The 18,271-nt window shown below is 41.8% G+C and overlaps 1 protein-coding gene across 2 annotated transcripts; it reads right to left on the bottom strand.

The window, feature by feature from the left end:
- Positions 1 to 1,487: 1,487 nt before the first annotated feature.
- Positions 1,488 to 17,560, bottom strand: LOC136445932 (uncharacterized). 2 transcript variants are annotated; one of them, XM_066444167.1, is made up of 20 exons: positions 17,277 to 17,560; positions 15,356 to 15,474; positions 14,725 to 14,865; positions 12,891 to 13,046; positions 12,007 to 12,172; positions 11,282 to 11,423; positions 10,725 to 10,853; positions 10,512 to 10,594; positions 9,928 to 10,116; positions 9,440 to 9,612; positions 8,744 to 8,882; positions 8,407 to 8,503; positions 7,284 to 7,429; positions 6,428 to 6,577; positions 5,549 to 5,742; positions 4,262 to 4,373; positions 3,479 to 3,661; positions 3,009 to 3,199; positions 2,375 to 2,552; positions 1,488 to 2,257 (listed from the first exon to the last, which is right to left on the bottom strand). In XM_066444167.1, exons 1-20 carry the CDS (start codon positions 17,326 to 17,328, stop codon positions 2,154 to 2,156), a joined length of 2,844 nt encoding a protein of 947 aa, XP_066300264.1. In that variant the 5' UTR covers positions 17,329 to 17,560; the 3' UTR covers positions 1,488 to 2,153. The 2 variants fall into 2 exon arrangements, with proteins under 2 accessions (XP_066300264.1, XP_066300265.1); XM_066444168.1 differs by having other exon boundaries at positions 12,900 to 13,046.
- Positions 17,561 to 18,271: the final 711 nt, after the last annotated feature.

Genomic DNA, 18,271 nt, shown 5'->3' with positions numbered 1-18,271 from the left:
GAGTGAAATACAGTACAAATACATATTATATGTACACAGTGTACCAAAGCATGTATTCATTTCCAAATATAGTATCAATAACTGTCCATTATTGCTGCTATTGGGGAAGAACAAGAATTGCTAAAACGGCAAAGAAAGATGATCCTGTGAAACCAGTTGTTTCTACAAGAAGCTACATGACTTGGTTCTCTCATCTATGGTTATTGACATCGCTGCAAGCCATTGTCATCGTGTCCAGGCAGAAAGCGCTGTTAATTTCTTCACCTAGTTGATAAACGTCCGTTAACCTTTATCCGTTACATCCCAGCATTTGCAGCACTGAACTATGAATAAATAAGCGGGCTTTTGAGCATTCCGAGAACTGTTGCGTGCGTTGTTAGCCCTGTTTTCCCCGTCATAACTACTCGTGTTTTGGTCGTCCACTTTCTGTGCTTTAGCGAGGAAATTACACCTAAAATATTTATGTGTAACTGATAGCATGTTCCTTGGGATTCTATTCCGAGCGGAACATTAATCCGTCACAATCATACAGCATGGCTGTTTATCTATAATTTTCATAGGATATTGGAGGTTCTTTTTTCACAACCGGTAATTCTCACCTGCTGACGTTTCGGTGTCTGTCAGATACCTTCTTCAGAGCTTCTGACTGGAGTACGAGGGGGGTAAAAACTTAGCCACGTTTAGGACAGTGTTCTCACCGCAAAAGCGCCACCCACTTTGGCTACTTATAGCGGTGAGAAGCAGTACTCAAGTCAGAAGCTCTGAAGAAGGTGTCTGACAGACACCGAAACGTCAGCAGGTGAGAATTACTAGCCTGGAGTCCAGCCTTATTAGCTTTAGTCCGCTACCTAAGGTCCGCTCCTCACAAGGAGCGGACCTTAGGTAGCGGACTCAAGCTAATAAGGCTGGACTCCAGGCTAGAGAATAACCGAATTGTGAAAAAAAAAACCTCCATGTGTCTACCAACCTGATGAAATCATTTTCGGAAATAATTTTCATATTCACGATAACAGCTCCATATCAATCAGCAGGCAGGCCCTAACACAAGATTATCACCAGCAACAGCAGTCACGATCGGCATGAAAATGACTCCCCGGTGCAATTAAAATTATCTTATTGGATAATGGTATCGAAAGGATTGCTAGGTAGCGCTTTTGATCCATGACCAAAATATTGTAATGGCAGAAGACCTTTCACTTAGGTGTAAAGTTTTGATTTTTTTCTCTGATTATTCCACATACGACTATAGATATTCAATTAGGCCAGTTGACCACACAAGAGCAAGCATCTGCCCTAACTGCTGAACATTATCTTATAATGAATCATACAAAATTCCAGAACACACACACACACACACACACACACACACACACACACACACACACACACACACACACACACACACGTGCACACATAAACACCTCTGTACTTGATGCTGAACACCACACCTGTCAGACACAAAAACACACCTGTCCTTTGTGCTGAACTCTATTCAAACACAACAAGAAAGTTCTTTTTGCTGAATACCATTCCTGTTTTTATTAGCACGGTGACCGCTGACTACGAAGTCTTGCAATAGTAAGCATTACCAAGCGACGCTTTTGATCCAAGAGAATGAAGTAGATAACTGCAGTACCAAGAAGGATTGCTAGGTGGCAATTTTGATCCATGAACGTAAAGGAGCTCAATCTTGCAATATCTGTGGTACTGTAGAATAGAGGGACATGCCAGTCCAGACGGACCAACCGTCTAACACAGGAGAACACTATCCACACACAAGAAGATAATCATTCATAGAAGATTGATTTTTCTCGTCATCATCATGACAGGTGTCATCTTTGTTACTTAATAAAATCACCCCTTTTACCTGTAACAAGCAGCACATGACATCAGTATCGCCTCTAACATGTCTTACTGTTACACATTCCATGTCGAATGTCATTGCTAACATACACGTCTTTAAAAAAGAATTTAAACTACGTCAATATAATTTCTTATTTCTATGGCTATGTCGTCAAACGAAAAAAATGTACAATTTGCTACTGGGACAATTGTTTTGCTTTTCATATTTGTCGTTTAATAAGTTGATGCTCTGATCTGATTGATTGGTTGGTTGGTTGGTTGGTTGGTTGGCAACAACCCTGGTTGCCTAGTTACATCATTGAATTTCGGCTGTCCAACCATCGTTTCTCCCAGCTGCGGTCTCTCTCCAGCAGGCTCTCACGCAACTCGTGCTCAGGGCTCCGTTTGCGGCGCTCTGGGAACAAGAGTACCAAATACCAATCAGACATTGTCGTAATTATGAAAAAGATCGCAAAAGCGTTTGAAAGCAAATGATTTAGTGTTTACATACCAAACGTAGCAGCTAACATACCAGTTGGCATGCCGTCGATGGTGAAAGGTGTGACGTAGTTCCTGGTGACGTCAGGGCATGATGACGTAGTCCATTGCCTCACCCAGCTCTCCACCAACCCGGACACGTCATCCAGGCTGGCCTGTTCCTCCACGTGGATGATGACGTCACTCACCTCCTTATTGTACAGAAGAACCACCTAACAAAATAGGAGAGGAGAATTGTCACATTGGTTTGGGATCTAGCTTCTTTTAAAGGATACATCATTCCTGTAAAATAAATCAATAAATGCACCATCACGTTTGCACAAGATAACAGTAATTAAAAAATGAAAGCAACTGAATGATTTTGTAATGTTTTTTTTAATCATCCAGTTGCTCGATTATCAGTTATTTTGCGCATATTACAACATGGATGTCTAATCTTCATCATTTTCATTATCCCAATGCGATGATTAGTGTGTCGCTAAGCAAAACCATACCATGAACTCTCTGAAGGCAGCTAACAATGGTGGCAAAAACTTTAATGCAATGGTAAGAGAAAATCACCACATAGTAGTCATCGTATCCTTTAAAACATGGAGGCCCGCCATTATCGTCCGACGCAATTAACGGAAGATGACCCACAAGTCAGTTTTGGTAAGTCAATGGCGCACCTTGACCGGTGTCTTCAGAGTCTGCATCTCCGCCTTGTCCTTGACCCAGACCGTGACCTTGCCGGAGGCGTGGATGGCGTACAGCTGTGACAACAGCTTCAGGACAGGCACAGGGTTGCTGCCAACCGGGTACAGCAGCTGTTCTACACTCTGCGCTGGGTCGGGCCGAAAGCGTTCCTCCACAGCCTGGACTAAGGAACAGTCGTTGAACAGTTATCTTGCTAGATTCACTTGGGCAGATCTATTGACCTATCAAGAATGTCGCTAGTATATCGATTATGGAAAGTAACTATGTCCCAATAATAATCACGTATACCAATATTTTCTTACATAGTTTTGGGCATTAGAATTATACTTTTATGTAGCATTTGCTCCTGCCGTATTGTAAATAAATCTTTTGACTTCTGGTTCGATAACTGCATTTACCCTAATAAATAACAATATGGAAAACGTAAGGTTATGTTACTTACTCATCAGCGAAAAGAGTGGGGCCTCCACCAGGCAGTGCCGGTCCCCTCCACACGCGTACATCTTCAGCTCGCTGTTCTCTTTATAGAAGAGGTTGGTCACGTTTGGCTCATCGTTGTCGAGCTCAAAATTCACCCAGTGCAGGAAGTTGTCGCAGTGTTCGACCTTGGAATCCCATAGTTCTCCTGCGGGAACAGGAGAGGGTTTCAATTTATGAAACAGAAATGGGCTTAAACGTGGCAACTCAGAACAGTTGTAAACGTTACAAAGAATGTAGCTTGGGGTCCTTTTAATCCTAGTGATTTGGTCTTGATACATGACTACAATGATAGGTTGATGAGGCTTTTTTTCCGGTTTACGCTTATGTTTTTTGCTTGCCTATGTCTGCGCTCGGGCCTGTATATGTGTGTGTGTGCGTGTGTGTGTGTGTGTGTTTGTGTGTGTGTTTGTGTGTGTGTGTGTGTGCGTGTGTGTGCGTGTGTGTGTGTGCGTTTGTGTGTGTGTGTGTGTGTGCGTGCGTGTGTGTGTGTGTGCGCGTTTGTGTGTGTGTGTGTGTGCGTGTGTATCTGTGTGTGTGTGTATGTGTGTGTGTGTGTGCGTGTGTGTCTGTGTGTGTGTGTGTGTGCGTGTGCGTGCGTTTGGGTGTGTATGTGTGTGTGTGTGCGTATCTGTGTGTGTGTGTGTGTGTGTGTGTGTATGTGTGTGTGTGTGTGTGTGTGTGTGTGTTTGCGTGTGTGTGTGTGTGCTACTTCTGCTCACATGCTGACGTCTTGCCATGAACATACCTTGAACACAAGTTCCACAGACGCCCAGACACCCCTCCAGTGCCGCGTGTAACTGGGTTTTCAGGCCGGGATGGAGGTGTTTTTGCGTCACCATTTCCATAATGTGGGCCACCTGCAAGTCACAAGATTTCAACGTTCATCTTTAGATCCATTGACGTCTGAATGTTCTACGTTCCCCCGTGCGAACGTCTTCTCTCCATTTGGGAATGTTGGCATTGGCCCTGACGAGTGTGGTGGACAAGTCAGCATGTCGGGACTGGGACAGATTCCCTCTGTTTGTTATAGTTTAATACATACCACAGGTTTAGGTGTGAAATCTATTGTTGTTGGTCTTTTTTCTAAATTGATTTGACTTTGAATTTTGTCAATTTTTGGACCTAATACTACAGTAACATTTTGGCACAGGTGTAAGTCATCATCATTAGGATCATGCATAGTGGGTTAAGTTTATGATAATTCTATACTTTTTTTTTGCAATTTCATACCAAGATCGTATATTTGGGGCTACTGTGCTCTGGTATCATAACTAGAGGAACATTTAACATTTATCCACAGGACCTCAGTCACAGTTTCGGCATACACCTATTCAAAATTATCAATTTCGATTTTTTTTGCTATTTTTCTTTACCAGAAATGTACATTTCGGGCTTCTTAGTCCTAGTATTAAAACAAAATGACCAACAATTTGGTATAGGGGTGCAAACATGAATTCGTTCGCCGAATGAACTGAGATTTGGTATTAGGGTGCCTTATGACATATGTTTTGTAGTTTTGTACTGTTGACCTGACTAGTTTAGGGGTCATTAAGTTTATTTATTTATTTTATTTATCAATCATTAGGGTAGTCCCTTCAGTTAGCATTGTAACTGATTTCCAAGGGAGCCCTAACAACAAAACCACCTTGCCACCTAACGTCGAAATTTATTTATTTTTATCAATCTTTAGGGTAGTCCCTTCAGTTATTAAGGTAACTGATTTCCAAGGGAGCCCTACGTAACATGACAAATCATAACAAATCAGGATACAGCAGAAATAACTTAACATAAACTTCATCAGTGATCAATTACACAATCATATAACATAAGCAGGAATGATCAAACATAGGAGTAATAAATCAAACAACTCAAATAATTCAAAAGCCCTGTCAAAGTAGACTCTGTTCTGCTGTAATAACTCATTTTCTTATTTCAAAAACCGAATTATCTTTTCATGCACCTTGTCGGAAACATATCCAAAACGTTTATTCAGATACCAACTATAAGTAAACTTTACGGATTTCAAAGCTACCTCTGCCTCTCGGTGGACAGCAGTCCTTGAACAGTGTGTGGTGTCAGAGGCAGGCGCGCACACCTCGTCCACCGTACTCCGTTTACTCCTCTGCCGACTGTTGACAGCCCTGTCAAAGTCTAAGGATTGCTTCTGTGGTGGGTCGGCAGTGAGACAGGCGTGGGACAGGCTGTCTGGCTCGACAATCCTGCCCTCTGAAATATACAACATAGTTTTACCAAAAGACTTATTAGGTCATTAGATAAGATTAAGACGACTATGTGTAATCTATACAGTAGTTTGATGTATTGCTAAAAAGTCTGGAACTCAGCGCTCTACCTCTGAACCTAGGAGTTGTTAGTTTGAATCACCTATGACGGCACGTTCAGATGCGGTCCGCTATTCTTTGTGCTTGTTTATTTACTTCAATTTCGTCACGAAGACAGGACAGGGGTAACAGGCAGTGCTTTTCTCTCGTCCCCTGTCCATATTAATGCAATACGAAATAATGAGAACAACAATAATAATGATAATAGATACAAACGTGGATATAAAAACTAAGAAAGGAAGAACAGTAATACTAATAATAGTAATATTTTAGCAGGGTCTACGAACAGAAGGTGTGTCTGCTTAAAGTTTAAATTGAGAAGTTGATCTCAAAGGTGCGTGAAGAGATTTGACGTATTTGTCAATGTCGAAATCGTAATGTCCTAGGAATGATATTTCTAGTATTTCTCGTTGATGTGAAAATGGCAAGAGTAAGCAATGAAGTAATCTTTGTTGCAAAGAGCTAGGGGAATTTCCCCGTGCAACGAACCTGTAAATACTGTACATAGCGGCTGTCTTCTCTGTCACCTCCAGTGGAAAATTAGCTCTTTGGAAAATAAGATGTGAACGTACCGACTGAGCTTGTGATGCGGGTTTCCATGTCCAGGTGCCAGTCACTTTCGGCGGTGTTGGGCGGGAGATAGCCCGGGTGAGCCACCCACAGGGCACGGTCAGTCTTGTCCCGTAAGGCGATGTAAACGGAACTCCCATATAAGCCGATGCCTGTATGACAGTAACAAGGAGACGAACTTTAAAACTGTAAAACATTAGACTTACCCAAATCTTACACTGATTAGCACCTGTTTTCTGTGGAAAATATCAGAAAGTCCCTGTAGCTATACTCGGCACGTGATCTGATATAAATGTACATTTGTACAAGTGGCTTGTAATTAACTAGTTGATCCAAAGTGACTATCATCGTAACCGTTCGTGAAGGAAGTTACAGTTTAAAGTCCATTTTTATTTATCAACAGAGATTAACATTTAGGCCGACAGTCTGTCGAGAGCAATTCGTAGCATTGATTTATTTCAATCATTATGTAATCAAAGTACCTTTCATGTGAAACATCATGGCCAATCTTAACCTCTAGCTCCGGTAATGTTTCAGTTTCTTCACATAGAATCTTAAGATAAACTTTTAGACCCATAGTTAGAACACAGTCCGAAACCAATAGGATCAAATCTGTAGCAAAATATCATCTAATGAGTTGAACCCGTTACATTCCTGGCTTTCTCATAATTGAAACGTTACCTGTTGAATAAGCATTATTTGATCAAAACAATCTTTAGCAGTTCAAGACAAATAACAGTTTTGTTGTTTTTAATCAAACTTCGGAATCATGTTCCCAATTAAGAGTCATAGGTCAGATAGAAATCTAATTTTGGTCAATTAACGGTTTCAATCCAGAAGAAAACGGCCAAAGCTGACCTATTTCATATCCTGCGTTAATAAAGAGTGGTCCACATTTGATGGCGGCCCACCGGGCCAGTCTGGCCGGGGTGTGTACATCCGGGTCTATGTCAGCTCCCGCCGGGTCATAGGTCAACTCCATGGCGATGCCAAGATTGTGTGTACTGTAGATGAAGGCAAATGAGGTCCTCCTCAGCATAGATTGATTCAACTATATTCACCTTCACATAACATCCAAATGCCATAACTATGAAATTGCCATCATTTACCTGTAGGGAATTAACGTAGTTACTCATTAATTGTGCAAATTAGGCCTTCAATTGCATATTTTCTATAAACATCCCTCTCTTCCTCAGTTACAAATGTCACATATTGGAATAGTCATATCATGGAACACAGCAGGTTTTTAAATTGTCACATTAATTATGCAAATTAGAATCTGATTTGCATAATCATCGTCCAATCATGTACATCATCACTCAAGCTATCTACTTACCAAAATTCATGACCATCCAACAAGCCCTTCTTGAGTTATTCCCTTTCAAAGTCTGAACCAAAACCTGCTCCTGCAGTCCAAAAAAAGCCGCTAGGGGGCCAAAACCTATACCACTTACTCCCTGTCCAAAGAGGTATCTACCACTCAAAAATCAGAACCATAGCATGTCCAGAACACGAGATATCAAAACAGGAAGTTCCGCCGCAGTACCGTAACAAGCCGCTAGGGGACCCAAAATCTAATAATTTCCAAGTCTCATCAAGACATACCCACCCACAAAATATCAAGACAATCCATCCAAGCCTTCTCGAGTTATGCTGGTCGTTACAAACATACATACAAACGCTACCCTCTGCATAACCTTCTCAGCGAAGGTAATTACAAAAATAACAATGCTACACTGACCTTGACACTAACATTCTTATTCTGTTAACTCTTCGCCCTTTTCTTGTGACATCATCCCTTGTCATATCATCCAAAATTGCAAACTTCCTAAGTCTATTGTTGTCCGGTAAAATGCACGGTAATACAACTGATTTCAGATACATGCCGAGATATTTTCTTTTTGTTCATTTTTGGGCAGTATATATTGCACCAATAAAGCCTGGTATGCATTACTTTTTCAATCATTATGATTTGCCTTACCTGTAGCGTAGGTCCATGACGTCATACTCGTTGTTCTGAGCCAGGGTGTTCTGATAACCCTTCCGAACCACGACCTTCCGGAAAGTCTTCGAAGGATCTTAAGTTTGAATGGTAGAACAATAGAAACTCAATAAAGAACATTTATGCATGGCATGTCACACAGGACAATTGTTGCAAGCTGTCAGATACATTCAGATGTGTATATGCACTTGCAATCACGCAATTATGATTATATACATATCAACATTGTATATCTGATTTCATATGTTCAGGCAAACATAGCAGTTGTGACGTCACGTGTAAAAATCAGCCGTAAAGGGTAAAAGGAAATTCTCACCAGCTTCAGAGTTCCATTTGTTTTCACGTGTAGAAATCCTCTGGTAGCAGTCCACCAGAACAGGGCTGAGCCGAAAGTACCGCTTATTAGGGTCCTTAAAATCTTCGATGGTTGCATCATCACAAAGCTTGGACTGCTCCTGTTGGCGACATTTTGTTAGAGATTTTGAGTTTTAGATTTATTGGATCCGTGCTGAGTTGTATATCATACCGTCGGCCTATTGAAATAGTTATAACACGACCATAGTTCAGGTTTTTCTTCAATTCTTTTTTTTTTCATTTTGTACTCGCGATGCGAAGCGTTGATTTTACCGTTGTATAATCTAAACTAAGAATGTCATTCGTAGTTCTTGGGAAAATGACAGCGAAGAGACTGGTGTTCGACCGCTTTATTGTTTTTTTCAAGAATCTAAACTAAGAATATCGTTGCTAGATTATCATTTATTCATTCATTTACTTATTTCTGTTTTCTTTATACAGGGTAGACGCTCTCACTACTTTAACACACTGAAGTTTACAAAAGTGCCCTGTACAGAATAACATAAACATACTGAATAACATAAGCAAGGAAATAAGATAAACTAATGAACAATAGGAAACCCAAAATAACAATATCCTGCCTGCCTACCTGCCTACCTGCCTACGTGCTCAGGCCACAATATCATTTAACTGTAAATCGATTGCAAATGTCTTCTACCTGTCCGCCGCTGTCAACAAGTGGAACAGCAAGCCCGCTGTACGCCTTGTTCACGGCATAGAAACGCTGGTCGTCAATCGGTGGCTCAACAATCAACAGAGCTGCGGATGGATACTGCACAAACGCTGGGGAGTCACCTGCTTGTTTTTTCACTGCCACATAGAGATGATCATCTGGGTTTAACACATAAATTATCTCAAATATATTGCCCATCCTGAAGCATAATTTGGTATACTATTTCATACATTGTATGTATTTACATTACACACGTTGAGGAGGGAAATGGATCAATAATCAGATAATCGATATTCATATCATATGCAAAAAGCTCAACCAATTATGGAAACCTGTTGATTGACATAGCAATGTGGCAATTGTGATGGAATAAAAAATAGATAATGCTTTGTTTTAAATTTCAATTTGAATCTTAACTTGAGCTGAACCAAAATCAATTTAGAAGATCTAAACTGAACTTGTTTCTGACTAACCATTACTGTGCACATAGTCTAATCCCGCGCAGATGCAGAATGTGGACAGCAGCAGCAGCTTGTCGTCCTGCCCGTCGGACAGCTGCAGCCATGCCGCCCGCCCCTCGTAGTGCAGGTTGCCCGCGGGTTGGTCGCCAGACGGGGAGGCCGCATGTGCCTCGTCCCACGCCTCCAGGACTTTCAACCTAACTGCACAATGGGTAACATTTGAGTATAGGCACATGAGGTGGATGTCAGTAAATGTGGCAAAACATTTGAATTCAGCTATTAAATCTAATTTTTACGTAAATATGTTAGTATCATAGTCACACAAGTGAGGTTAATGAAATTCTAATACCATCAATACGTCTAATATTGTATCAGTTTATTCACATGTATCTCTTTAAATGCACCTTTCTTGTAATCAGGTAACGTCTGCATTAATTGATACTGATAAAATCTTCACTTTAGATTGTTTTAGGTTGCCTGATAATATTAGGATTTTGTAGTGTTTATGGTGATACCTAGCCTAATGATTTTTATTTGAAATATCCATCTGCCTGCAGAAGGAAAAGTACAAAATATCTCGAATAAATTGGCATTACCTCCATTCCACTGGTTCCTGACGAGTTTCTCTACTTTCTTCAAGGCGGTCAGAAGACGTTTACTCATCACGCGGTCTGCGCACCTGGAAACAAAACACACATGACTTAACCTTGATAATAAAATAAAACCATACAACATTCTACATTTACATGTAAAAAGCAAAACTTTCTTCCCTTTTTTAACTATAGAATTGAACATTTAGATGCCTTCACCTTGCTTCTGCTGTAAGTCCTTCCGGATGTGACGTACAGTCTGGACAGGAAGTGTTCTCCGCCCCACACCAGGCCGAAGCACGCTCCTCGTCTGCAAATTCAATATGGCGGGCAGGGTACTGAACCAGCCTGGATCATGTAAAAATAAGATAAATCGATATTTCATTACTTGCAAGTTATTAATATTTTCAAAATTTTATTTTCTACCCATATGTATGAAAGTAAACTTATATCTTACATCAAGTGTATCTGAATAGAAGTGTAATTGTGGCTGCCATACAGTATGGATTAGTAGTTAGATCCCAGATAGCACACCAAAAAGGTAAAACTTCAGTAAATATTCACCATATGAAATAAAATAAAGGACAGAAATAAAAGAAAAAGAAAAAAAAAGTTAGTATTCATTAGACATCTGGGAAGAAATTAAGGTTTAAGAATTGAACAATAAGTAATAAGACAGACTGGGATATATTTCTATGTCTAGTAATGCAGGGACCAATTTAAGCTAGATGAATAATGTAGGGAAAACTAATGCGAAAAGATTAATGCAAAAGAACCGTGTGATGAAGTCAGCACTGTCACGAGTCACAATGTTGTCGATAGCCCCAACCACGTCTTCCGCAGCTGTGGTGTCCGAAGGAAAGGATTCCCCGGGGTTCAGGCTAGGCGTGTCCGTACAGGTGGGCACATTGACGGGGTCTGTGTAAAACAGAATAACAGGAAGGAGATCCACATTGAGTTGGATAGAAGATGTGCTATCTGAAGTGGATTAGATGATTGTATGTTATCGTATCTCATAGTGTTGCTTTCGCACATACGTTTATATAAGTTTATATATGTATGTATTATTTTATATTTGTTTGTATATAGTTTAGCAGCATAATTAATTGGTTGTCATGATATTTGAGAGTGGTTATGTCGTAGCAAAAAAACTACAATAGTTTAGGTACCCCCGGGGCTTTACTAGGTTCTGCAGCAAAATGTACTGTTTTTCTTTCTTGTGTTCTGGACACACGTTGATCGCGATGTGAAACTGTAGATAGCTATTGTCCCTTAGGGAAAGTTAGGTAAGTTTGGGCCCTCTAGCAGGTGTCCTTGGAACTAAATGGACGATTTAGTTGCAGGATAAGTCAACAAAGGATGAATGACTTTCCAAGAGATTAGTAAAACAAAAATTAATTTAATGATATGTGAATTATCCAAATTGGGACTTTATTTGCACATTCATTTCAAACAACCAACATGATGCTGTGACGTCACGTCCTGTGTTTCAGTGTCTTACCGTAGACAGCGTCTATCCAGTCCCAGGCTTGCGCACTGAATGCCGGTCCGTCCATAGTGGCGTTGTCGTCTGCAGTGAAGAGCAGGCCGTGGTTTCCGTCATCAGCTTTTAGCGCCAACTCCACTTTGTCCCGGTAAAGCGTCACTGCAAAGTCTCTGCCACTTTCCTGTGCAGAAAAAATAATATTGTCAGTAATGTATATTTATGCGCTAAAAGCAAATATTAAAGCAAGTTTCCACAGCATGGTGTAATATACATACGTAATGAATTACTCACAGAAAGTGTAACGTTATAGCTAGACTCTATTGGCAGTTTGTAATAATGACGCTTTTTACATAGTGTTATTATATAATAAATCCATCTCATAATACAGTCATTTACAAGACTACAAATAGGCAGATTCCGGCTGCCATTTACAGTTTCTTAGAAGCCGATTTACCCAATAAGTGGGTGACTGCATCTGACATGCTATGATCATTTCGGTCAAATCTTTGCATTTGTGTATTTGAAGGAACGGCGCGGCCCCCAGATCGATCAGTTAAGACATATCAACGTCACCTAGAAGACCTGTACAGTTCTGGAAGACATGTGCACACTGTTGTATGGTGGTCTGTACTGCATCCTCTACCGTTCCTCACCTGGAAGACCTGTGCATGCATACTGTAGTATAATGACGTGCTACATCCTCCACCGTAGCTCACCTAGAAGACCTGTACACACTATTGTATGGTGTTCTGTACTGCATCCTCCACCGTACCTCACCTGGAATACCTGTACACACTGTTGTATGGTGGTCTGTACTGCATCCTCCACCGTACCTCACCTGGAATACCTGTACACACTGTTGTATGGTGTTCTGTACTGCATCCTCCACCGTACCTCACCTGGAATACCTGTACACACTGTTGTATGGTGGCCTTTGCTACATTCTCAACCGCACCCACTGATCCCTCCCTCAGCCGAAGCACTGCCGCAGAGCCTGTCTTCAGTTGGTTAGTCTGGTAATCCGCCCCAGTTCGGTATCCATCCGCGATGCTCAGCTGGCAGAAGATGAAGAAATGATTTTGAATCACTATAAAACAATAGGTCTTTCTTTTTATGAAATAATGTATGCTGGCATGTTCATGCAATAATTGATTTCAAACGCTATGGACAAACACGTAACCTGTCTTAACTATACTAACATAATGAAGTATTTCAACAATAAACAATACAGGAATTTGATATACAAGACGTTTAACTTTTTCCAAGTATAGAAAACATTATTTAACAGATCTAGATAATTCGAAAACAAAAATTTACGCAGTTGTTTACTCCGCTTTTGTAGGTATTAGAAAAAAATGCGTTGGGTTCCGCGCGGACCCCAGGGTGACAGTGCGCATGCATGTCCAGTATCAGGATGAAGTGGCAGAAGTTGGCAGAAGTTGAAATCGGCTTACGTCATATATAACTTCGGGATTTTCCGTCAGCCATCGGAAGAAATCCGATGTTGTCCTAAGTTAGGAGTGACGTCATCCTAACTTCTGCCAGCGGCCGGGGGTGGCAGAAGTTGGCAGAAGTTAGAGATCCGACATAGAAGAAGTTAGGAGTGACGTCATTCTAACTTCTGCCAGTGGCCGGGGGTGGCAGAATTTGGCAGAAGTTAGAAATCCAACGTATGTACCAGTGAATGCCTATAGTATGGCGAAAGTTTCTTTGAACTATAATTGTAATTATTATATATGTCTATATCAGGATCGAGAGATGAAAGGGATGAATCCAGACGATTGTTTTATCTAGATATTGGTTTAAAACAAAAGAGTCACAGTATCTTGCTAACCAGTAATAAATATGTGTAATTTGTGTTACCCATAGTATGTTGCCTTTTATTTCTTTGTAATTTATTTACATTTTAAAAGGTTAACGATCGACTTTAGACATCTGGTAACACTGATTGTTCAAACTAAACTAAGGATGACAAATTCTGCCACCTGCCACCCTACCCAGGCTAGTGGCATAAGTTAGGATGACGTCACCTAACTTCTGCCAACTTCTGCCCCCTGCCACCCTACCCTGGCTAGTGGCAGAAGTTAGGATGACGTCACCTAACTTCTGCCAACTTCTGCCACCTGCCACCCTACCCTGGCTAGTGGCAGAAGTTGGGATGACGTCACCTAACTTCTGCCAACTTCTGCCACCTGCCACCCTACCCTGGCTAGTGGCAGAAGTTGGGATGACGTCACCTAACTTCTGCCAACTTCTGCCACCTGCCACCCTACCCAGGCTAGTGGCAGAAGTTAGGATGACGTCACCTAACTTCTGCCAACTTCTGCCACCTGCCACCCTACCCTGGCTAGTGGCAGAAGTTAGGATGACGTTTCCTAACTTCTGCCAACTTCTGCCACCTGCCACCCTACCCTGGCTAGTGGCAGAAGTTGGGATGACGTCACCTAACTTCTGCCAACTTCTGCCACCTGCCACCCTACCCTGGCTAGTGGCAGAAGTTGGGATGACGTCACCTAACTTCTGCCAACTTCTGCCACCTGCCACCCTACCCTGGCTAGTGGCAGAAGTTAAGATGACGTCACATCTGACTCCCGGGAGCCTCAAAACCACTCGGTAATCATCGTAACTTCTGCCAACTTCTGCCACCCTAACTTCTGCCACTTCACCCTGATACTGGACAATACTTACAGTGCGGGAAGGTATACTGCTGAGGGTTAACTAGAAAATACCCACCCGGATCCCTTGGCTGCTTAGGCGTGTGTAGGTCATCTGCAGGCATGTGATGACGTCAGGATGGGCGCGGAAGTAGCGCATGCTCGGAGACTTCCAGCTGGAGACCCGGATGTTGAGTGACAACCTGTCATTATCGATACCCTGCAGTAAATCAATTCAACACTTTGATAAACAAGCTCTTACGGACAAATTCTGTCTTAACATTCCCAAGTGATGTTGTTGTTTTATCTCTGACGGATGGCTAGGGCAAGACGTCATCAGATATACGGGCATGATTCAAAATTATTGGTTTAAATCAACATAAATATTAGAGATAGTGTAAGAATAGAATGGCTGTACATGTGTTATTAAATTTGTCTATGTGGAGTATGCATATGACGTTAAGTTGAATATACTCATTGGCTTTTCTTGATTATTAGGAATACGTTTCTAAGACTTGTAGAGTCTAGGGTGCACCTTTTCTAATAAACAGGTATGGTTATTTAGCACGAATACATCATTGCTCTGACAATAGTGTATAATGGTTATCCCCAATGTAAAGATGATGATAGAAAATTGTCTAGTATCTCAACTTGTAAAGTGAAAAAGGAAGGACACATCGTCAACTAACGTTCAATATGAATATCCCTACCGTCGAATCAAACAGCAGGCTTCCCGTTCCCAGGGGATCATCATAATCATTTGCCTCGTCCCCTAGATTCTCTGGGTTCACAGGCGTGTACGACTTTCCACTTGGAAACGTCACTACCTCTGTACGGACATGTAGAAAAAATAACATCCTTGTGCTTAGCATTAGGCCATGTTGATCTGATTATATGGATGACATCCGCGCGCGCATCAATTTCCGTCCGTTTCCAAAAAAAGTTTTCGACCATACTGGAAATCGTACAAAGCAGCTGCAAAATAAGAAATATATGCTGTATATTGCAAAAACAATATATTTCGGGAAGAGGATAGCAATGTCGTAGTATGCCAAAGCAAATTCCATAGTCAAAGAAGAAGATGTGAAGGAAAAAAATGAATGATCAATTATTCGGTAGACCACAGTCACCATACTAAGTGTGTTCATTCCTTTCTTCAACCTTGCTGTCCACGTTGTTCAACCTTGCTGCAGCTGTCCACGTAGATCTCATAATGAAGGCAGCTTTATTTTTGCCAAACTTTTTTTTATTCGCGCGCTTGCATCAGTTTAGGTACCCAGAGGACGTCATCTATATAATCAAATCAACATGGCCTTATGTAAATAAAGGTATAGACAGAGTTATCTAAATATGCGTTGTACGGTTGCCAAATGCTAGCCAACGTTACCGATTAAACTGTTTTAAGATATCACATTGCGGTTCATTGACACACACACACGCAGGCACACACAGGAACAAACATACAAGCACATGCACGCATACACGCTCACACCAAGACACACACACTCACACATACACACACTCAGACACACACCTAACACACTCGTACACAAAAAATTATATTTAACAACTTATCCATGCCTAAATTTATATGACGGCTGCTTGCCTGCCTGCATATGACACAGAAACTGAAACAATTTCAAGAAGAACTGCTGTATCAATGTCTTAGAAATTTGAAAACTTGCTTTCAGTCAATCACATATATGTTCTAACTATGGTTAAACGCCGTCATGTACAACAGCCAGCGAAAGGGTATGTCACCCCGTAAAAAGGGCGGTATAACCCCGTCGTAGCGAAAGCACGTCGACTGATGATGATGATGATTATATGTACTACACTACAAATGTGATTTCAGGACATGACCTTGACGCGACCAGAGGCGTTTTATATACATGCTCGGATAAGAGGCCCAGGGCGGTGCCGCCTACATTATCGGACGAGGGGCCCAGTCCGCCTGGCTACTCGAGGTGTACAAAAATGTACATGCTCAGTACGGGGCCCAACACGGTTCCACACGCCTAACTGAGCTTGTGGGTGGAGCTACGCGTATATGCTAGCTTTAGTCGAAAGTCCTGACACGGTCCGTTCAACTCCCTACCACCTCGGCCAAATTGGCTCAACGTACCGGGAGGGGCCCGACATGACCCCGCGAACATAATTTACTAAGTAAAGTGCTCAATACTGCCGCAGTGAATGGCTCGATACAGCCCCGTGCACCTGACTGCCCTTGCCGGTGATTTTTACACAACCCATGGCCACACACGGCGCCCGACGTTGCCTCGGTGAAAGGCCCCGGACATGGCGCCCGACATGACGGTGGTGGAGGGCCCAACACAGCCCCGCGCATCTGACTGCGCTTTACAGCGATTTCAATATATATTCTGGTCACATGTTGGTCCTTTCCTTATGAGACCGTCTACCATTCTCATAACAAATAAATTGGTATTGTCGGAAAGAATGATAAAACTTTATAACTGTATATAATACATTGCAATTGACAAAGTACAAATCAGTAACTGATCAATTTACTGACAGCGCTGACATAACACTATTGTAGGAGGCTCCTGTTGCCGCTGCCAGTAGGTGTATTTTACTATTTTATGGTCCCACCGTTGATGTAACTTAACTCACCTCCGTACGACAGCTCTAACAAAAACGTCCATAGAAGCACCAGGCGCAACATGCTTGCCGGCCAGGAGTTACGTGAACTTTCTTCAGAAATGGTTTACGTCCCTCTTTGAAAAAGTCAGCAGTCAGCACAGACAAAAGAAGTGTTGTCCTTGATTGCTTTGGCTACGTGAGTCGGTCTTCTGTGAGAGAAGTAGTACGTGCTGAATGTTGTATCTGACTTGTTGGTCTAGTATATGCGGGAGGCCGAGAATTAGCGTGCCTGGTGGCCTGTGAAGCAGAACCGACCGCCGGCTCTGTGTGGACCTGTCTATTGCAGCGTGCCTACGTGCGAGCTGGCATTCTCTTGCCTTGCTTGATTGATTGACTGATTGATTTGCTTGATGATACCGCTGATGTTTTGTCAACGCTATTTTTACTATTATTGCCCTTGTAGGTGTAGCCTAGGACATTAAACCTAATAATCAATACCTAAGACTTTGGGTGACCAGACGAATCCGCATTGTACTGCCAGACACAACGACGTGCTTTTAATACCAACACGGTATTATCACTTGTACTACGTTTTAGCCTTACATGAATTGTCGGTGGAAGATCCCCGTAGTCTTAGATGGATTCATTCATATTTGGCTGCCTCATTGCGGTTAATGCGATTTCAGGGTTGTACTGAAGAGTTCAAACTGCATATCCAGACAGATTTATTTGATCTATTCACAACAGGTTGAACCCCTACTCTTTACAAGACATGTTTTTGTTTTTTACGTGCTTGATATGTAGCTCTCCTCCACACGAAACATATTCAAGCCGAATCCACATTCCTAGGCCGTCATTCACCTGAGTCGAGTTACGAACACCTGAAGGTTATGAGTCAACAAACACAACTCTAACCACAACCCCCCTACCACCACTAGCTCAAGTATTTTGACTAATGTTACAGGCTGACGCTCTATTTTCTAATTAGTTGTCTATGGGCATGCCTATCGACAGTTTGTTTATAT

Source organism: Branchiostoma lanceolatum, chromosome 12 (assembly GCF_035083965.1).
Source record: "Branchiostoma lanceolatum isolate klBraLanc5 chromosome 12, klBraLanc5.hap2, whole genome shotgun sequence".
NCBI lineage: Eukaryota > Metazoa > Chordata > Leptocardii > Amphioxiformes > Branchiostomatidae > Branchiostoma > Branchiostoma lanceolatum.
Note: the sequence above shows the minus strand (reverse complement) of the source record. Positions and strands in the feature narration are given on the sequence as shown.